Source organism: Tachypleus tridentatus, chromosome 12 (genome assembly GCF_004210375.1).
Source record: "Tachypleus tridentatus isolate NWPU-2018 chromosome 12, ASM421037v1, whole genome shotgun sequence".
Lineage (NCBI taxonomy): Eukaryota > Metazoa > Arthropoda > Merostomata > Xiphosura > Limulidae > Tachypleus > Tachypleus tridentatus.
Genome location: NC_134836.1, coordinates 88,784,340 through 88,805,360, shown reverse-complemented (window position 1 = coordinate 88,805,360; position 21,021 = coordinate 88,784,340). Strand labels below are relative to the sequence as shown.

The 21,021-nt window shown below is 33.4% G+C and overlaps 1 protein-coding gene across 10 annotated transcripts in view; it reads right to left on the bottom strand.

Moving 5' to 3' along the window:
• The window catches only part of LOC143233932 (UPF0538 protein C2orf76 homolog), a 30,211-nt gene extending 14,439 nt beyond the window's left edge, over nt 1–15,772 (bottom strand). For 2 of the 10 annotated variants that reach the window (XM_076470832.1, XM_076470840.1), the window contains exons 1-2: nt 15,216–15,543; nt 225–614 (exon numbers count right to left, since the gene is read on the bottom strand). In XM_076470832.1, the coding sequence (XP_076326947.1) occupies nt 225–610 (386 nt within the window). In that variant the 5' untranslated portion in view covers nt 611–614; nt 15,216–15,543. The other 8 variants (XM_076470836.1, XM_076470837.1, XM_076470835.1 and 5 more) reach the window with 8 other exon arrangements.
• Between the last annotated feature and the right edge of the window lie 5,249 nt (nt 15,773–21,021).

Below are 21,021 nucleotides of genomic sequence, written 5' to 3'. Positions count from 1 at the left end.
ATTATACTGGAGCTTATACAGAACAATGCAGCTAAAAGATAAGTAGTATTTCATACAAATTCTATATCACAAAAAGAATACACTAGTTTTGCTAATCAACTGAAATGATATTTTAGAAAGTGAAACATTCAAGGTGGCATTACCTATGTAAAAGTACTAACAATTTCAGAGTAATGTTGTTTATTTAATTATTTTTACTTTCATCCATCACTATATTTTCTCACCAACTTAAATGTGGATTTTCTTTGTACTTGATGTAGTCCATTCTCTTGAAGAAGGAAAGTTCAGTTTCAGTTCTTACATTGCTTTCAGCTAAAGTTCTGTGATCTTGAAGAATCAGCTCCTCATCCCTTTCTGTATTGATGATGGGGTCATTGCTTTTAGCCCCATGGGCTTGATGTTGTATCTTAAGTGTGTCATAATCATAGTTTTTTACTGGTGGTGGCAAACCAGTTCTCTTCTTGATATCTGTCAGGACTGTGTTCTTAAAGGAGCTGACAGTTTGATTAGGATCAATGTTTTTAAACACCACTGGACGTACATTGTGATGCTCAAAGGAACGAATGAGACGTACAGTCACAATGATTCCATTGGGCTTTACTTCCATCATGCTACTAGAATGTTCGTATAAATAAATTTATATTCAAAAATTAGGAACAAAATTTGATTTATGCAAGTAACTTTCACATTCTTCACAATAACAAGTCATAATACGTACAACTAGTCAAAAAAGAAAATTACTATTTGGGAAATGTACTTTAAGAATTTTACTTGAATTTCCACTGCTGCAAAAAGGTACCACAGATTTGTGTGTCGAAAATTACACAAATCAAGCTAGCAAAGCTGTAATAAAATGTAAAATTATACCTTTTACTTTAGAAAATGAAATATATTAACATTTTTTAAACAATACAATTTGCATGACAAGTGTAATTTTATATTGTTTTGCAATATATTTGTTAGTGCATACATAACAACAACTGTATTTTTACACAATTATTCCATCATGGCTTTGTAGAGTAATAATTTTAGGCATGCCAATAACATTTATGAAAAAAAGAGGAAAAGGTATATAGCCTGACTAGGGGGTGTCCGGGGGCATGCACCCCCGGGAAATTTAAAAAAAATGGATGCTATTTGGTGTGATTTGTTGCAATCTGGGACATAATTTCTTTATGTTTTTTGACATTGCAATGTTGGAAAAGTACACAATATATATCATATAAAATAACAAAAGGAAATTAAAAGACTAAATCAAACTAATAAAAACTATAACTTTCATTTACAGTTTTAAGCAGATTGATTTATTCTGTTAATTTGCATTCATTTTTTTAGAAGATATATCAAAATATCTAAAATTAACAAATAAAATAAAAAGTAAATAAATGAAATTTAAGATTGTTTTTTGCTATTTATTCAGTTTAATTTGTTTCTAAATCAAAATATATTAGTAATATGAGTTAATAAAGCCAAAATAACTCAGTAAATATTTCAAATACAAATCATTTCATTATTATCCTTTTTGTCATCAATAACATCATCATCATCAACTACTGGTATGCTGCCAATTAAATGTTTTACAGTCATTGCTAATAACTACTTCTCTGCTGCATATATTCCATACAATTTTCAAATCACATAAAATTACTCTTTTGACTAATCATGACTACCTACAATTCAAATTGTTCATCTATGCAATCTTGTCATTATACTACTGGTACCTTAATGTCAGTGAATTTTCCATTCTTTCACAAATTGACAATACAAACTAAAACAGCATATGAAGGAAAGCTATGACATTGCTTAAAAATTCAACTACTGATATCAGTGATATGCCTCAGAAATTAAATTTTGTACAGTCACTGACATCAACAACTACTGCTCTGCTGCATGTATTCCATTAAAATTTCAAATTACTTAAAATTACTCTACATGACTACCTACAGTAAAACTTGTTCGTCTATACAATCTTGTCAGTAAATTACTGGTACCTCAATATCAGTATATTTTTCATTCTTTCATAATACAAACTGAAACAGCAAATCAAGGAAAGCTTTGACATTGCTTCAAAATAAAATTAATGATATGCTTTAAAATAAACCACTGGCACTGTATGCTGCAGATAATAATAAAATGTTTTTCAGTCACTGATATCAACTTCTGCTCTGCTGCATAAATTACAGTCAAATTTCAAATCACTTAATTTCCTTTAATCAATCTTGGCTACTTTCCTCTTTTTCGAGACAAGGGTTTCCAGTGCTCTCTTCCGAGCTTTTTTTCTCTCCTTCTCTGAATGGGCAGCTCTGTGCCTCTGCAGCTTTCTGGACTTTTTCTTTAGCCAAGGTGGCTGGGCCAGATTTCACAGAACCATAGGCCTCAAGCCTTTCTGCCCTTTTCTTCTGATTCTCCCTCAGCTTTGAGGTATACTTTGAAGCTGCTGATCTAATGTCCTTACACATTCTCTTGTCTACAGGATCAAAATGAACATCTTTCCTTTTAAACATTTCAAATCGCTGTTGTTTCTTTGGAGCATAGAGAATATTTTATCGTCTGGTATGTACACGATACCAGACCACGAGACCTGCAACAAGACTGCCTCCAAGATGGCGGTCAGATTTTTTTTTTCCTGCAATAAACATTGAAAATATACGATTTCTCCTCAAAAACCACCTACCCGGCCCCCAAATCGCTCATATTTTCTCCTCGAATTTACACGAATCTCGTGGGTGATCATTGGCCATTTGAAAACCGCGGAAATCCAAGTTTCAGCGGAAAAATGGCACGCATGTAATTTCCTGTATGTCTTTGATGTAATCTATTTATAATATGGCAATGGCATGGCAATTTATCTGTGCAACTGAAATAATAAATGGAGGGTGTTCGGAAAGTCACTGTGCAGTTTTGTAATCAGCGATAACAGCATTCATTCAGTCTATTTCAAGCCAGCAACTGATAGAGATGTTTAGAAACAAAATAAGAAGGATCCAGGCCTGTATTGATGCCAACATGGGGTCACTTTCAACATTGTTTATAATTGTCATTCATATTTACCTCCTGTATTCTATATTGAAACATGTCTGTTGATAAATACATAAGTGCACAGTGACTTTCCAAACACCCTGTAGAAAGATGACACCTTTTGTTCAAAATTACTACAGATCTCAATGTCAGAAGTGCCATCTATTGAATGGCATCATAAACAAACATCCATAAAAATTTTACACAATCAGAAAAATAACTATTTACTTTTATTTAAAATTGTGTGTTCTGTTCTAATCTTCCTTGCATCAAGAACTTGACTCTCACAAGGGCTGTACTGTTTGATTATATATCTTATTGAGGTACTTTGTAAATTAGTACAGTAAAGGGTAGCACTTCCCATATATAAAAATTGAACTCTGTACATTGAATCATTGCAATGCAAGGGATTGTGTATGAATAAAGAGCATTTATCTAAACACTTCCAGTACAGTACTTCCCAGATAATGTACACTTGTTGCACTGTTTAATGAATACTGGATACTGGCACAGACAGCTGCTTATAGGGCATGTACAGCCACCTTCTGTGCAACATTTATGTTAGTACGGGTAACTGTAAAATATACAAAGTTCTATAAAAATGAAATATTGCAGATGTTTTTTTCAACTGTTAAAAATGCAATCTTAAAGTGCTACCCTTACAGCTTGTAAAGTAATTCTAGTATATTTAAACTGAATTTATGCAGGTACATCATTTGAACATAATTTATTAAACGGGTTAAAAGCTGCCATAATATTTCAACTTATTTTCCCAATACATCAAAGTAAGTTTAGCTATTTATCTGGTTACTCATTTTAACTAATTATTTAATAATCTCTTTCCTTTTATTTGGTTTGGCAGTATTGATCTTGCAATTACATTATTATTGGTTTAACTTGCCCTACCTCTGTAATACAGTACAGCAGTTATTCAGGCCTGGTATGCATATTGAATTTATTTTCAATTATTCTTATAAAAAAAAAAAAAAAGTGTTAACATAATGTTTAAGAACAAGAAGGTACCTACTGATTCATCTTGGTTATACCATCCTCTAAACTAAAGAAAACTCATAACTCACATTTATCATTCTTATAATTCTCTTAATCTCACTTAAATTTGTTGCCCCTACAAAATCCTAAGGCACACTGTTAGAAAAATAGAGCCTTCTCAGCTAATGATGACTCCCACCCTGCCAAAATGTATGTGTGTCTCTTATTCTTACTTTTGAGAAACGAGATGATGCATCAACACTACCAATTCCCTTTACAACCTTAAATACCTCAATCATATCCCCTCTAACTTGTCTTTTTTCAAGAATAAATAAGTTGAGACTTCAATTTTTCCTCATATGACATACACTCCATCCAAGGCAACATTTTAATAACCCTTCTTTGATTCCTTTTCAATAATTTAATGTTTTCCTTATGGTAAGAAGACAAAGATTGATGCATTATCTTGATTTTTAATAATTAAAACATATCTACCATTTATTTGCCCAGGCCACTAAATGACACAAGTCATTTTGTAAAGTAGCAGCATCCTTGCAGTCAGTAAGACTCAAGACCTTGATATCATCAGCAAATTTCAGTAACTTATTTAGCATTCCTTCATCTATGCCACTGATGTAAATCAGAAAAGAGCAAAGTCCTAAGACTGAAGTACTCCACTTGTGACAATAATCCAATTTGACTGAACTTCATTTATAACAATCACATTTTATTTCATCCAGCAGTTATCTAATTTATCCTTCATACTTAGATATAAATTTCTTTTACAAGCCTCTTATGTAACACTTTCTCAAACATTTTGAGTATCCAGATACACCAAATCACCTTTTCCTTACCATCATCTACATAAAAACAGTAACCTTTTAAAAGAAAGCCAAAAGATTTGTAAGGTAAGACTATCTTAAACTATGCTAATCATTCAATAAAATTATAAACTTTATTAAGTGAGATTTCAAAAATGTTTCCAACAATTGATATAAGAATAACACACCTATAGTTACTGGGATAATTTTTATCACCTCCCTTAAAAAGATGAGTAATATTAGTGTTAGGATTTTAGTACAACTGAGCTTTATAGTAGGTGTCTGCGACTTGTTGGCAATGAATTCAAACAACAGACAATACAAAATCTATTTGTTTTAAAATAATATATTCAAAAGAAGTCAAACATACATACAATAATTATTTACACTACAGGATATCTAAATTATATCTAATGCTCAAGTCTGTTTCTTATCAGAAGTTCACACAGGCTAGTTCATTTATTTTAGAACCCAGTTGACAAATCAGATTTGTCTTACTCTCTTTCTCGATGTACAGTTTATAATAAATTTACTTACAATGTCCCTGGATTGTAGACAGAACTTTAAATAACTGCCTCCTTTTCCTCAAAGCCCACACAGACTTGTTCAATTACTTTAGAATGAATGCCCTTTGACTAGGCAAAACTCACTTTAAAATATTGCCTGTTACAACTAAACTAATAATCACACAATTTAACTTCACTTTCATTAACTTAATGTCTTCCAACTTCATTTCTTTTGTTTGTTACCACAGTTTTGTCCAGAGGTTTAAATAATTCTAATTTTTTCATCAAATGTTCACACATTAGTTCAGTTACTTCACAACCCAAATGATTAAAACAAATTATTTTTCCTATCTGTTTAGGCTAGTCATGCACATACTGGTTAACTTAAATGTTTTCTTTTACTAACTAACATTATCTTTCTTAATTTTCATCTCCATGTATTTGTAACATACAACAGAAAAAAAATAGGACTACCTATCCCTCTAGTAGCAACAGTATTACACACAACCAGAAAAACTTGGAAGTTTCAAGTAAGACAATGTCAATGATATTACTAATGCCTAGTACAACCCTGAAATTGCATGCACAATGTGCAGCTTGTCACAATTATTGCTTTTAAAATAATCAACTTTTTAACACACTTGTTATGAAACAAATTATTATTAATTATCAAATCACTAAATAAATTTAGATAATGACTCTTCAACTAAACAGTCTTGCCCAATAATCAAGGACTAGCACACATACACAAAATAATGGCAGTTCACATATCCAATCCTTAACATCCTTGGGGAAATGTATAGCAGTATTTGTATTGGAATTTAAACATTACATACTTGATCAAATTTATTCAGGGTAGCAGAGGCTGCAAGTTTACAAAAAAAATAGAATATTATTTATGGAATTGCAGCTGGACTTAGCAATTGTTTTCTCCATTTTCTGGGAAAAATTGGGCATTAGCACATCTTTGATGGGACAATAGACTGCTCAATGTCTTAATTTACAGTATTAATATATATATGTACAATACTGACTGTCAACTTAATAAATATACTGTATCCAAAATGTTTGAAATAAACAAACCAATTTCTTAGTATTCACATTTTTTTCTTATAGAGAAAATTAAAATACACATTATCATAAAATATTATTTTAGCATACATGCATATTAAGCTAATTACATTACATTTAGCATAATGATGCATTGTGTGCACATACAAAAAGTGCAATTTTTGTTTCTCTTCAAACATACACAAGTTTCTGGATTGTAAGTGTCTTGTTAACCAACCATCAATATCTTCACATCATATTAGTGATTTAGTAAGTGAAATATTATTAAACATTATGTTGAAATTACGTTATATATAGAAAAGATATGTAGATACTTTTTTTTTTTTTGAATTTTGTGCAAAGCTACTCAAGGGCTATCTGCACTAGCCGTCTCTTAGCAGTGTAAGACTAGAGAGAAGGCAGCTAGTCATTACCACCCACTGCCAACTCATGGGCTACTCTTTTACCAACAAATAGTGCAATTGACTGTCACATTATAATGCCCCCATGGCTGAAAGGGCGAGCATGTTTGGTGCGACCGAGATTTGAATCCGTGACCCTCGGATTATGAGTCGAACATCTTAACCCACCTGGCCATGTTACATCCAATGTACACATAAAACCTATAGTACTTGGATAGCTTAAAACTGCTGAAAAATTTTATAAAATGGAAGCTGTGTTTTTTCTATCAAATAAAACTACCTTCATGAATGGATTTATAAAATCTAAGCTGCAAGTTATTTAGGTACAAACTATACAAGCTAATGTAGCAACAGATGATGTTGTACATAAAGAAGGTGTGCGTGTTTTCTTACAGCAAAGCCGAGTCTATACATAAAGAAGGAATAATTGTCATATTCTTCCTGCATTATTACCACACAAACATCTTTAAAACTTCATAAAATATTCACATTAAACTTGGTGGTCCTAGGTGGTTAAATTATGAAGTCACTTGCCTGAGATTTTTATTTTTTAGGGCTATCTTTAGTTAATTAATCTGTTGATGACAAACTTACAAGATAGGCAAAATATATATAAAATTACCACATATTTTACATCTCCCAAAAAAAACCAAATGTTTATTAGGTCAAATTCAACTTTAGAAGTCTATTCTGATTATACTGTTCTTGACATTCAGGACACCTTTCTACATCTGTATATTACACGTTAAAATATTTCAGTGATAGTAACTAGGAGCTGAATCAACTAAAATTGTACATAAGTGAAAAAGAAATACAAAAATCATCTGAATTCTAATACCAGCAAGTCAAACAACAATTTACAATGCATAATTAAAAGCCAGGTTTAAGCAGTAAATGTGCTCCAGTTTTGTAGCAGCAGCTGTGGAATCACTTATTTTTCAAGTAAAGAGTTGAAATAATTTAAACCTTTATGTTAAACAGAGTTAACAGACTTCAACTTTAAATTTGCTTTTTAAATTGTAAAGATACTAAACCTATTAACGTTTAATTTTAAGATATGTTGTTAATTTACACTAAAAAACATTTTGATGAGGATGTTTCATTTTATACATTTATAGATACATACATACCATCTGCAACTGAGGATGACAATCTTGTCAAAATGTCATACACTTATAATACTTCTTTCATTACCCACTCAAGCTATCTCAAAACTTATTTACAAACGAATAATTTGTTAGTATTTTTTATTTCATGTCACAAATATCCAAACCCCTTCCATTATAAATAAAACCACTTCCTTACACGAATGGAAATAGCTTCATTTTAGTAACTGTTGGATAGATAGTCTTTAAAATTATTAAGGCTAAAATAATGTTTTCCAATAGAATATAATGCAACAAACAAAATTATAACAGCTAAGCTCTTTAATAAACAAAACTGAGGAGGAAGATCAGTAGAAAATATTTAATATTCTTTAATCTTTTAAAATATGTTCATGAACTAATATTTTACTAAGTTTGTTGTGACCATGGGATAACTAAATACCATAAAAGCTTTATAAGATAATGGTTATGGTTTTAACACCAAAAACTGATTTCCACTATCAGTGAAAAAATAACAAACATTTGGAAAAACACTTAACAACATTCCAATAAACACCAATTTATTCAAAACCCAGGTACAAAACTAAAGTTCATACGATGTAAAAACTACACTGACAAACACAACACCAACATTATTTATAAAATACAACTAATAATAACTGCCATGACTTCTACATTGGAAAAAGAAGAAAAATGGAAACAAGATTAAAAGAACACACACACAAAAAAAAAACAAAACTTTCAGACATTTAACACTGCAAATCGAATAAACAAAATATAACCACAAAAACACCTATATACTAAGTAGGGAAACAAATATAAACTTGTACAACAACTAAAACTAAAGTTAAACCAATATAAAGGAACACATTTATACCTATACTAATTAATAGCCTAACATCCACCTACAACACTCCTACAATCCTGTACCTGTTTACACTCTCGTCCCTAAGACGTGTCCAACAATGGTCAGTTGCAAACTCTTTGTTAACCTGCAGATGACCTAAGGTCAAAACATTGTTCTCTAGTTTATTTTAATTAAAGTTTTAATAACTATACCAGCTGTCTTGAGAATGCAAGCCTTTAAATCTGTTATAAAATTTACATTTACAAATAGTTTTTGTAATTTTACACATGATAAACAGTTGGAATTTTCTGTAAAAAACAAAGTTAACATCTCATATGTCTGTGGCCAGTAGTGCTGTTAGTATATCTTGAAATGGGAAAGATCTATGGCTCAAATGACGTTAAAGCAGTAATCAAACTGTTTATGTATATGCCAACATCTCCATAGTTAAACACAATTGCACTTGCTATTTAAGTAAATAATGTTTCCAGATCCAGAACCGATATCTTATACAAGGGCTGTTCAAAAAATACGCAGACTGATGTCATAAAACAAAATGTACTTTATTTAGAAGTTACAGGTCTGGGACCCCTTCAAAGTACTCTCCTCCCCAACGCACACACTTATCCCAACAATGTTTCCACTTGTTGAAACAGTCCTGTTACGCTTCTTTTGTAATGTCCTCCAGCTCCTTCGTTGCATTTGCCTTAATCTCGGGAATCGTCTCAAATCTTCTTCCTTTCAAGGGTCTTTTGAGTTTGGAGAACAAGAAAAAACCGCAAGAAGCAAGGTCAGGTGAGTAGGGAGGTGGGGTGGGGAAGAACAGTGATCGAGTGTTTGGCCAAAAACTCACGAGTTCTGAGGGCTGAATTTCGCAGCAACGGGGTGCATCTTCAATTTTGCGGTCAAACTCTTGTAACAAGATCCAACTGATATCCCACACTCTTCAGCAAGCCCTCTGACAATCAGATGTCGATTTGCCCGCACCAGGGTGTTGATTTTGTCGACGTGTGGGTCGTCAGTTGACGTGGAAGGACGTCCAGGACACTCATCATCTTCAATGGACTGTCGACCATTCTTAAAACGTTCATGCCACTTGAAACATGCCGTACGCTTCATAGCAACATCACCGTAAGCCGTGTTAAGCATAGCAAAAGTTTCAGTCGCAGATTTTCCAAGTTTAACACAAAATTTCACAGCAAGTCGTTGCTCCTTCAGGTCATTCATTCTGAAATCCGCCAAACGAAAAAAAAAAAAAAATCGCACTTCACTTAAAACCGCGTAGCTAATACACAAATAAAGATATCTGCAATTGGGAAATGGCGTCATAATCAGCTGATCTGTGCGAACCTAGCGACACCAAGCAGATTCCCCTGGAACCAACTGGAGCATCACAATTCAAACAGTCCACGTATTTTTTGAACAGACCTTGTAGTGTCTTATATGCACTTCCATCTAAACTAGTGGGAACATTTTCAGACAGTCTTCCACATGGTGCAAATGTTCATTGATGTGGATTTGTCACTTACTCCCAATTATAGCTAATTTATTTTTGTCCTATCACAAAACTAACTGGTTACAATCTTAGCTATCCAAATTTAAGCCTTTTAGTTTGCAAGAGATACACTGATGACACTTATTATATTCAGGCAGCAGTGCTACATCAGAAACTTAAGATTATTTAAATTCTACACATAAGAATATCAAGTTTACAGCTGAAGAACAAAAACATAAATTTTCTCTTTTTTTTAGGTCTAGAGGTCATCAACCTGAACAATAGGTTTAAAACCACATACTACTACAAACCAATGTTTTTTAGTCTGCACTGTCATTTTAGCACATTCATGCCTGAATGTCATGGAACCAATCTGATAAGCAATCTAATTCTAAAATGTATAAAATTATTAACTCTTATTGTAATTTACATGATGAGTTTCCAGTATTAAAAAAATATGATTTAAAATATTTTCCCTCTAGCACTTATCAACAAAAGTTTTTGTGAATATATAAAGATTCCAGACTTTAAAATTCCTAAATGTTTTATCACCTTAGTGTTACTCTTCACCAGTTCTCATAACATCAGACTAAAAAGAAGAATCAAGAACATTCTGTAATCAACTTATTCCTAAACTCAGCCTAAGAGTGATCTTCAAATGGAACAAATAAATATTTAAGTTTTTCCTTTCTAAAGACAAGATGTTTCAAAAATAATTTCTGGTGGTGCATCAATACACGTGTTCATGTTGTAAGCATGGCGACTGTCTACATTCAGTTAATGACATGAACCATATCTACCAGTGTTAAGAAACATGCACATAACAACCCTTCCAACAATGCTGGAATTTATATCCTTCTGAGCAAAGACCTAAAGTACCCTAACACTGAACACTTCAAAATAATAAACTCAACAACAGGGGGTTGGGTATTAATAAAAAGAAAACACTCCTAATTTCTCATTTAAAGCCAAAGTTAAACAACCAGCTAATAAAACCTATCTCACACTGCTAAACTTATCATGCCTGACACAAACAAAGAGTGAAAACTTCATTGAGTAATTAACTGTTAACAACTATCTCAAAGTGGTTAAGTATTTTATCGAGAGCTTGTATCACCAAAGTCACTTAAGTACCTTTATCCAAACTTTTAAATTAGGGGTTCCCAACCCCCAGGGGGGTCGCGTAGCCTTGTTAGAAGTAGCTCGGGATAACATTAATTTTATTTATCAATTACATTTTCATGCTCTTACATTTTTTTTGTTTCGGTGCAAAGCAAAACGTTTCAACTTTTTTTCAAGACGAAGATCTCCAATGGGAAAATGTGTGTGGGGTTTGTATGGATGGGGCACCGGCTATGCTGGGATCGAAATCAGGATTCCAGTCGAGAGTGAAGAAGCTAGCTCCTCAAGCAAAGGGCATCCACTGCATGATTTACCGATATGCTCTCTCGCCAGTAAGACTCTCCCTGCCTCTCTGCAGAAAGTGCTTGAATCTGTAATCAAAATTGTAAATTATGTGAAGACTCAAGCACTCAACACTCGCCTATTTAAAGAATTATGCAAAAACATGAATGCTGACCACGAAGTCCTTCTCTTCTACACAGCAGTACGTTGGTTGTCGGAAGGAAACGGTATTAATCGTGTCTTTGAAATGAAAGATGAAATAAAGCTATTCCTGGAGACTCAAGAAAGAAAAGATCTTGTAGCTCACTTGAAGATGAAGCATGGAATAAAAGGGTTGCGTACCTAGCCGACATTTTTGACCAGCTGAACAAGCTCAACTTGAAGCTTCAAGGAAGGGAAACACATGTTCTCCTTTTTCAAAATAGTCTTTGGGCCTTTGTTTCCAAACTGCAGAACTGGCGTCGGAAAACCAATCTTGGAAGCATTGCTATGTTTGAAAAACTTTGTGGAGTGACGGACGAGTCTCAGATCCAACTGGATCAGTTCCTCAAGGATGAGATTACCGAACATCTTCAGTCTCTAGAAAAGGAAGTCGAGCGTTACTTCCCTGAGCTATCACAGGAACAGGAGGCCCTGGTAAGGAACCCATTTTGTACTGAACTTGATGTATCCAGCATCCCAGATGACATCCAAGATGAATTTCTGGATCTAAGGAACGATCCAGAGCTCTTCAGCTCGTGATCTCTTCAAGTGACTCAGTTCTGGTGCGCTATATATCAGTGATACTCCAAAGTCAGCATGATAGCTTTACATGTCCTTGTTCCATTTGCTTCTACCTACTTGTGTGAGGCAGGATTTTCCACTCCTGTCAATATAAAAACAAAGAATAGGAACAGATTGGATGTTGGAGATGACATGAGACTGGCTATAACAAACGGTTCAGCCACGAATTTCAAAGCTTGCTGCTGAAATGCAACATCAGGCATCTCACTAGCTGGGTTGGATAGCTGTTCAAACCTATGTTAATATTATTTTAAGAAATATATGTTCTTTTTGTGAATTCAGGTTGGACCAATGTGATTTAATTTGCTAATAAATAATTACAGAATTTTTAAATATTTTTTTTAGACGTTTCTTTCCCTCTCCTTCACAGAAAATAAAATAAAAATTAAGCTGCTGATAGTAAGCCCTATCATGTAGGGGGTCACATGTGTTTCAAACTTTTAGGTAAGGGGTCGCGAGTGCCAAAAGGTTGGGAACCCCTGTTTTAAATCAAATGCTGCATCTGAACTAGGGTTCAAGAACAGCTGTGTAAGTACATGTATGAAAAATCCTGAAATGTGATCTTATTATAAAACTCTTTTTGTACTTAAAATTTAAAAATTCCAGACTTAGTATGACTGTTGCTTGGGTGAACTGAACCTATGTAATCTTCTTTAAATAATCCACATTCTTAATATCTTAGCATAGTTTACAGCATTTCACTTTAAAGTTAGTAAAACCTTCTACTGCCATTAAAACCCAGTTTGTAAGGTTGGGAGACGTGTTTAGTGGATTGATTCCCAAACTCTTCATTTTTAAAGGTATAAACAGATTTCAGCTTCTTGCAATATCTGTAATCTGAATTGCAAAAATGTGTACTAGTACCCAGGTTATGAAGGAGCAAAGCCCATATACACATCTAACATCCTAAACAAAATGCAATAGTTGTCACATATGTTGGGTAATACAAGACTGTTCCTCATCTCCATAAAGCTTAATTGCTGCTTAAGATAGTTATGTGCAGTACTGAACTTGTACTGTTTTGTGAAAAAGGAACAGTTCAGCAAATCTCTGATGAGTGGCAAACACAGCCTTAACATCCAAAATATTCTAATACCTTGTGACAAATTACTAGGATTAGATAATTTGGTCAAAACACAACTTTGATACTACTAATGAAAGTGCTGTATAAAGTAGGACATACTATCCTCCAAAGAAATTGTAGGTACTTAAATTATAAATAAGTGATATAGTTAATGTTGGTTTAAATGAACCACGTAATTAACCATGGACATCATTAGTAGTCATAGTAAAAAAACTATCAGTTTCAAATCTTTTACTTTGCATTTACTTCAAAAATGGAGTTTTATTTAATAACCCTACACTAGTGCAGAAACTATTCACAAGTCGTAAACTACATTTTAAGTGATCTATTATACAAAAAAAAAGTGTAACATGTTAAATTTAGACCTGTTTCTCCTAAGTGTTACTGGATAAACTGACTTAACACAGAGAACTTGGTGTTGGGCTTGAAGCTAAATGCTTGAGAATGTGGAGTATTAGACTGGATATTGTTTGAAGCTCAATTTGAAGTTAGAAGTTTGTATTAAAAAAATCTTGTGAAAATTTACAAAGTTAGGCATTTTCTTTCTTGCTCTTTTTTCCTCCTTTTTGTGTCAAATTATTTTGAATCAGAACCATGGAGTTCAGTTGTCTTGTTTACAAGTCTGGGCATAGCATTTTAAAATTTTAAGCTAAATTTGTTCAGCTTGTAAAAGTTCAAATGCATACTCTTCTTTAGTTAAGACTACTATTATTAATAGAATAATTTTTCTTAATTTATAATAAAAAATTGACACAAAGGAAAAGCAAAATAGTTATTTAAAGAATACAGTCAACTAAACCCTCATTACTAGCAAAAAACCTAAGTTCAACTCATGGGCCTTTATTTTTATTATTTATATTAATGATACTAATAAATGTACAGATACCACTAAACTTTAGGGTAAATATGGCTGTAGTAAAGATTCTGAAGTATTAAAGAATAACCTAGATTAATCTGCAAGCTGCACAAATAATTTACAAATTACCTTTAGTTAGAAGAAATGCATTCGAGTCATCAGAATAAATGATGTTTAATATAATAGACTGGAATTAATACTGTGGCTGAAGAAACCTCGTATTGTGTAAATTATCTTACTAGTAGAACTTGATTAACAAGAACAGTGCTGTAATGCATTTAATAACATAATACGTATAAAATCATGAAAGTTACGTACCAATATCTCAACACTAAAAAAAAACAACAAAAAACAACAACCAGAAAATACCTTCCTCTAGAACAGTGGTTCCCAACCAGGCGTGCGAGATAACATTTATTTTGGCCACCTTCACCTTTATTATTAAATAAATAATTACTGTGAGGGGTGCGAGAACATGTTAAAATTTTTTAGGGGTGCGGGGCATAAAAAAGGTTGGGAACCACTGCTCTACAACGTTAATACTACTGGTCTGAACTTACCTTCTCTTTCTTATACAAAGGATGACGTAATGGATGTATCAGGGAAATGAAAACAACAAATAAGACGAAATTAAAACACTTTTAAATTTCATTTCTTTACTTGCCTTGCCTGTGTAATTAAAACACGCATATAATGCAGCGCGAGACTGTTCTAAGTGTATTATATTTCCTTGGTTAATTAGTACTATATTCTTTAATTATTGATTTTTTATTATTCTCTATTTAGACGAAATGAGGTATTCAAGTACATTACACAAGTTTCTCATAACTTACCCTTATACTGAAATGAACTGTGTATTCGTCAATGCTATTGTATTGACACTTGTTTACAAGTGTAGCCATTTTATTTGTCCCTTAATTGTGAAGTATGATGGGTACGAAGTGATCGTTCAATGATTTGGAATAATTAGAGACTATCATTTTCTTCCCTCCCTTCCCCACTGGCTCAATGGTAAATCTAAAGGCTTATAACGCGAAAAAGCGGGTTTCTAACTTCGTAGAGGGCAGAGCACAGAGGCTCCAATTTTTTGGTTTGTGTTTATCAAAAAACAAGCAAACACTTTTGATGACTTCAGTTTTACGCCATTTCTTGTCATTTCACTATGTGCGTTATAATTTATTGTTTGTTCTTTGAAAAACGAATTAGCTATAGATATACAAATTGTTCAAATATTTGTCTGTAGAAGTGACATTGAAAAAATAAAGAGAGCAACAACTAACAATACTGTCTTGGTACCGTGTTTCTCTGATAATAAGACCTACCCATAAAATAAGACCTAGTGTGATTTTTGGGGATAGTTTTAATATAAGCCCTACCCTTAAAATAAGCCCTAGTTAAGAGTGGCAGGAAGAGGAAAGAAATAAAAAAAAAAAATTTATTAATTAGTTTAATAGTTAGTTAATTAGTTTGTTTAAGTATTAATCAGTTAGTTTAATAGTTTAATAATAGTTTATTTTAAATGGTTAGTTTAATAGTTTTACTTTGTAACTTCATTTTTTTAATATATCAAAATAAGACATCCCCCGAAAATAAGCCCTAGTGTCATATTTTGGAGTGAAAATTAATATAAGCCCTGTCTTATTTACGGAGAAACACGGTATATACTGATCCTATTGTTATCTGCTATATTTTTTTTTTAAATAAGGTTACGAATTTCTATGTCAGTTTGTACTAATCTGTGGTGAAGTATGAACATAATGCAAGTATTAATAACGCAATAGCACAATTCTTTTACTGCTGTAGTTGATTGTTTGTCAATACAGTGTTACAGCGTTATTTTTAAAACCATATGCATACACAAATAGGTTAATAAGGTATAAGTACTACTGGATAAAGTTAAATTACACTGGTATATTTTTATGTATTTTATTACATTTAATGCCATACATTATTAGATAATTGGTTGGCAAACATGATATATACATTTGAAAGTTCGTAAAGTTGCACTCTATAAATTTTGTATTCTGTAAAAAATACTTTTTCACTTCTTATAATTTTAAAACTACTTATGTTTAAATAAAATTACCTCAGAAAGCTTCCTCACTTTTCACCAGCAACTTTTGCAAATTGTTTATTAGTAAGGTGATGATATATTCTTATTATTATATAACACATAATAAAACACTATATCAAACTTTAAACATGGTTGTCTTAATGTACAATAAAACACATATACATTTAAATCGCGAAAATTGCATTCAAAACTACTACCATAAAAGTAGCAATTTATAATACACGGCAATTTATTAGCTATAGGACTTTGTTAGTAGTTAAGTACAAAACTACAGAATGAGCTACCTGTGTTGGGTGCACTACGGGTTCAAAACCAGGTTTTTAACATTTATAAGCCTTTAGACTTATACTGAGCCACTGAGGGGTGGGGAAGCTGAATTCACGATCCTCTCAAAACAACTTTCTTTTGTTTGATTGAACTTAATTATGCCTTTATCAATACACCTCTACTCTTTCTTTGTAGTAAAATTGACAAGTTATTAGAATATTCATTTGTCAAGGCCTCTAAAAATATTTTGTATGATCTTGACTACATAACCAATTGTGTGTTTTTTCATAGAAACAAGGGAATGTTTAATTTGGTGCATTTTCGTAACCATGCTCATCTTATATAGATTCACATACTTAAAAATCATATCCGTGTAGTTAACATGTGCAAAATATCTGGGATGTATTAGGTTGCTCAGAAATACATGTCGGAATTCTCACGATGATATTTAGAAGCTGAATATTGAGTAACTTGTCGTTGGTTGGTTGGTGTGATCCAATGTTTATCGCTTACTCGAGGCAGCATGGACAAGAAGGATTTTCATCTGATTTTCCTGTATGACTTCAAACATGGACGAAAAATTACCGAAATTACACGAAACATCAACCAGACATTCGGCCATGGATCTGTTAATAAACGTACAGTTCAGCGTTGGTTCCAAAGGTTTAGACATGAAGATGAAAATTTTGAAGACCACGAAAGTCGTGGAAGGAAGCCATCCTTAGATGAAAACACATTAAAGGAAGCAGTTGAGACAGACCCTCCTACAACAGTACGTGAGCTTACAGGAAAACTAGGCACAAGCAAATCAAGCATTGTCAACCATCTGAGTGTGACTGTAAAGATGAAAAAGTTGGATATGTAGGTTCCGCATGAGCTGACTGAAGATCAACAAAATCGGCATTATGAGACCTGTCAAGTACGATGCTCCAAAAATTGAAGGAATTGGGAATAGAGGTTCTGCCTCATCCACCTTATTCTTCAGACCTTTCCCATTTTCCCCTACAGATCTTTATTTTTTCAAGCACTTTGACAACTTTTTGAACAATAGACGCTTCCAAAACCAGGCAGCTGCAAGAAGCTTTTAAAAAGTTCATTGACCACAGAAACTCTGATTCTTGCAGCAGGAGTATAAACACCATCGTTACACGTTGGTAAAAGTGTGTTGAAGAAATTGTGCTTATTTTGATTAAAGCATGTTTTAAAACACTGATTTATACTTTTCCAAACTTCACAGTTCAAAAAACATTTATTTCTGGACAACCTAATACGTTAAACAAAGTATTACGTTTTGATAGAGTAAAACTGCAGTATATAGGTAAATTTTTCTGTGAATAAGTAATGCTCTTTCAAAGATTTTTAAAATGATATTAGAAAAAGTGCTACTCATATATTAAATTTGTTTTTCAGGGTTTGGACAATCATCTTTAACGAAATAACAACTTTTCTGTTAGATATTTACATGACTGTTTTAATTTAAGTTCAATGTGAGAGTGTAAAATTTAGACGTTTAGAACTGACAGTTTAATGCAGATTTGTTTTTACAAATGTGTATGAATCATACGAGTATGTTGGGTTGTTTATTTATTGTGAATTAGTATTTGTTGTATTGTTGTATCATATCACTAGAACCTTTAAAGTTTTTATTTTTGTTTTGATCGAGTATTGTTACATCATATAATTTGGTAGTGTGTATAATATTCTAGACTTCAGTTGGTCATTTTATAAATACGCACCCAAAATATAATTTAAGAAAGACAAAGTTAAACATAATTAATGAGACAGAAAAGTAGATCCAGACTAGGTGATTGTGATCTTAGCCATAAGGGCATATAGTGGCGATTTCTAAAGTAAATTGCCACATATTATATTGTAATCACAGAGTAAAGAAGAAATAATTTGTCTTTCCAATCGGGTTCTAAACTAATTGAACAAATTTACGGTCAGCTCAAGCAAGCAAACAGATTCAACAGTGCAAGTGGTGATTGAAGCATGCGACAAACATCGAGAGGTGCCAACAAACCACGATACGCTAGTAGGTGAAAGCTACGTCAAGGAGAAAATGAAAGTCCTATGAGAAACCAGGTGAATCAGTGACAACAAATCTCCTATCTAATGACCGGATGACAGGCAAAGTGCGTCTGTGCATGCTGATTGAATGTACAGTGAGTAAGTTTTCCATAGCAACAATAAAGGCGGAACTCCATAGTATATGGGAGACCTTAAGGGTCTGTGTATGAAGGCACCTATATAAAATTTGATGATAGGCAATATACTTGGCAGTAGGAATCTGGAGGAACAGGACAGAAAGGAGACTGGTGAGACATCTACTGTCATCACAAAAGCATACAACAAAAACAAAGCAAGCAAGATATCAAGTCCATGGAAGCCTAAAAAGGAAGCACAGAGAAAAACCATTCACTGCAAAAACTGGGAGAAAGTTTGGCACAAGCTCAAGAATAAAAAGACGTATAGAATACAGGACCAGAAAAGGGTGCTGTATTGGATATATCAAGGCAATTCTACTGGTGAATTTAAATAATAGTATACACATAATACTAGACGCAACTGATGAAATTGGCACCTAAGTTGATTGTGGGAGAACACCTGGGTGCAAAGAAGATGGCAGACAGAATCACCAAGATTCCACATTAGAAATGAGACCAGTTTCTGCCATATACAATACTTAGAGGGAAAATAACTAAGGTGTCAGTAGTTGAGATTTCTCTCATAGAAGAACCATTCAACCCAGTAGGCGTGCACTTGATCAAACCACTGGCGCCTGTATCTGACAAGAGCAGCTATTCAGAAACCATAGCATTGCCGAAGATAGAGACAGTTAGAGTAGGATAAACCTCTTAGAATGTGTTTTGTAGAGTAGGCTTTTCAAAAGAAGTTTTGAGTGAGAGAGTGACCCAGTTTACCTTTACCTCAGAGAAAGGTGCGCAGATTCATCACCATCAGGCAGCTCTTTACTACCCTGTACAACTCCAGATGTAATGGACTTTGTGAGAGAGTCAGTAGAGTCTTAAAGATTATGCTGAAGAAGATGCACCAGGAGAAACCATGTGACTGGAAAAGGTACCTGCAGTCAATAAGATTTGTTTATCGAGAGGTTCTACATGTGAGTACAGAACTGAATAGCAAGTAAAAGAAAGAGCTACAAGATCTACTGTGCCAGTATGCAAATTCACAGATAAACCAGACAGACCTTATGCAACACAAGATCAAGACCATGACCAAGGATGCAATCAAGGTGAAGCCATACCAGATGTTTTATACAACGTGAAGCCTGATCAAACACACAGTTGTAACAATGCTAGAAGCTGGAATCTTTGAATTTAACCTGTCATTCACCAGAGGTAATTGTGAAGAAGAGAAATTACTCAAACTTCTTCCACATAGATTTCAAGAAGCAAAACTTCATAACGAAGTTCGACTCTAGACCTACGAGCAATTCAGATGTTATCATGGTGAAACTAGATTATGCCAAGTTCTTTAATCAAGACTGATCTCAGTAAAGGTTATTGGCAGATCCTGATAGATACAGAATTTAAAGAGAAGACAGCCTTTATGGTACCATACAGCTGCTTCCAGCTCAAGAGGATGCCGCTTGGATCAATCAACTCAGCAGCAACATTCAGCTAGGTGATGAGAAAGATGTTGACTAAACCATCAACATCATACATTATGTGGATGACATTGTGATTCACCCAGTTAGCCTGTAAGACTACCTGAAGCTGTTCAGACAAGTGGTAGCAACAGTGCTATCTATATTAATTATTCTGTAGACAAATGGTAAGTGACCAACAAATAGCAATGGAAAAGGAGAAGCTAATTCTCGTACAAGATGCACTAGCTTTAAGAGACAAACAGTAAGTTAGATTCTCCCTTGGGTTAGTTGGAGACTACAGGAAGTTCATCTCAAACTATGATGAAGTCACTGCACTACGGACAGACCTGATCAAGAAAGGCCAATCGAACAAGATGAAATGAGAACAACCATAACAGGTGGCATCCCAGAAGTTGAAGAACATACTAGGAAGTTCACCTATCCTTATAATGTCAAGCTTCAACAAATTGTTCAGTGTTCAGACTGATGCCTTCGGCATTGGAATTTGAGCATTACTTCTGCAAGAACATAAAAATGTACTGTTTCCAGTAATGTACATCATAATTTGTTATAATCATGCTTCGTCAGCTCGAAAGGGCATTTCCCTATAAAATTTTTATTGTAAAAAATAGCTTATCTGGACAATATTCCGACCATTATTGTGTTGGTTGTGTCGCAGCTAGAT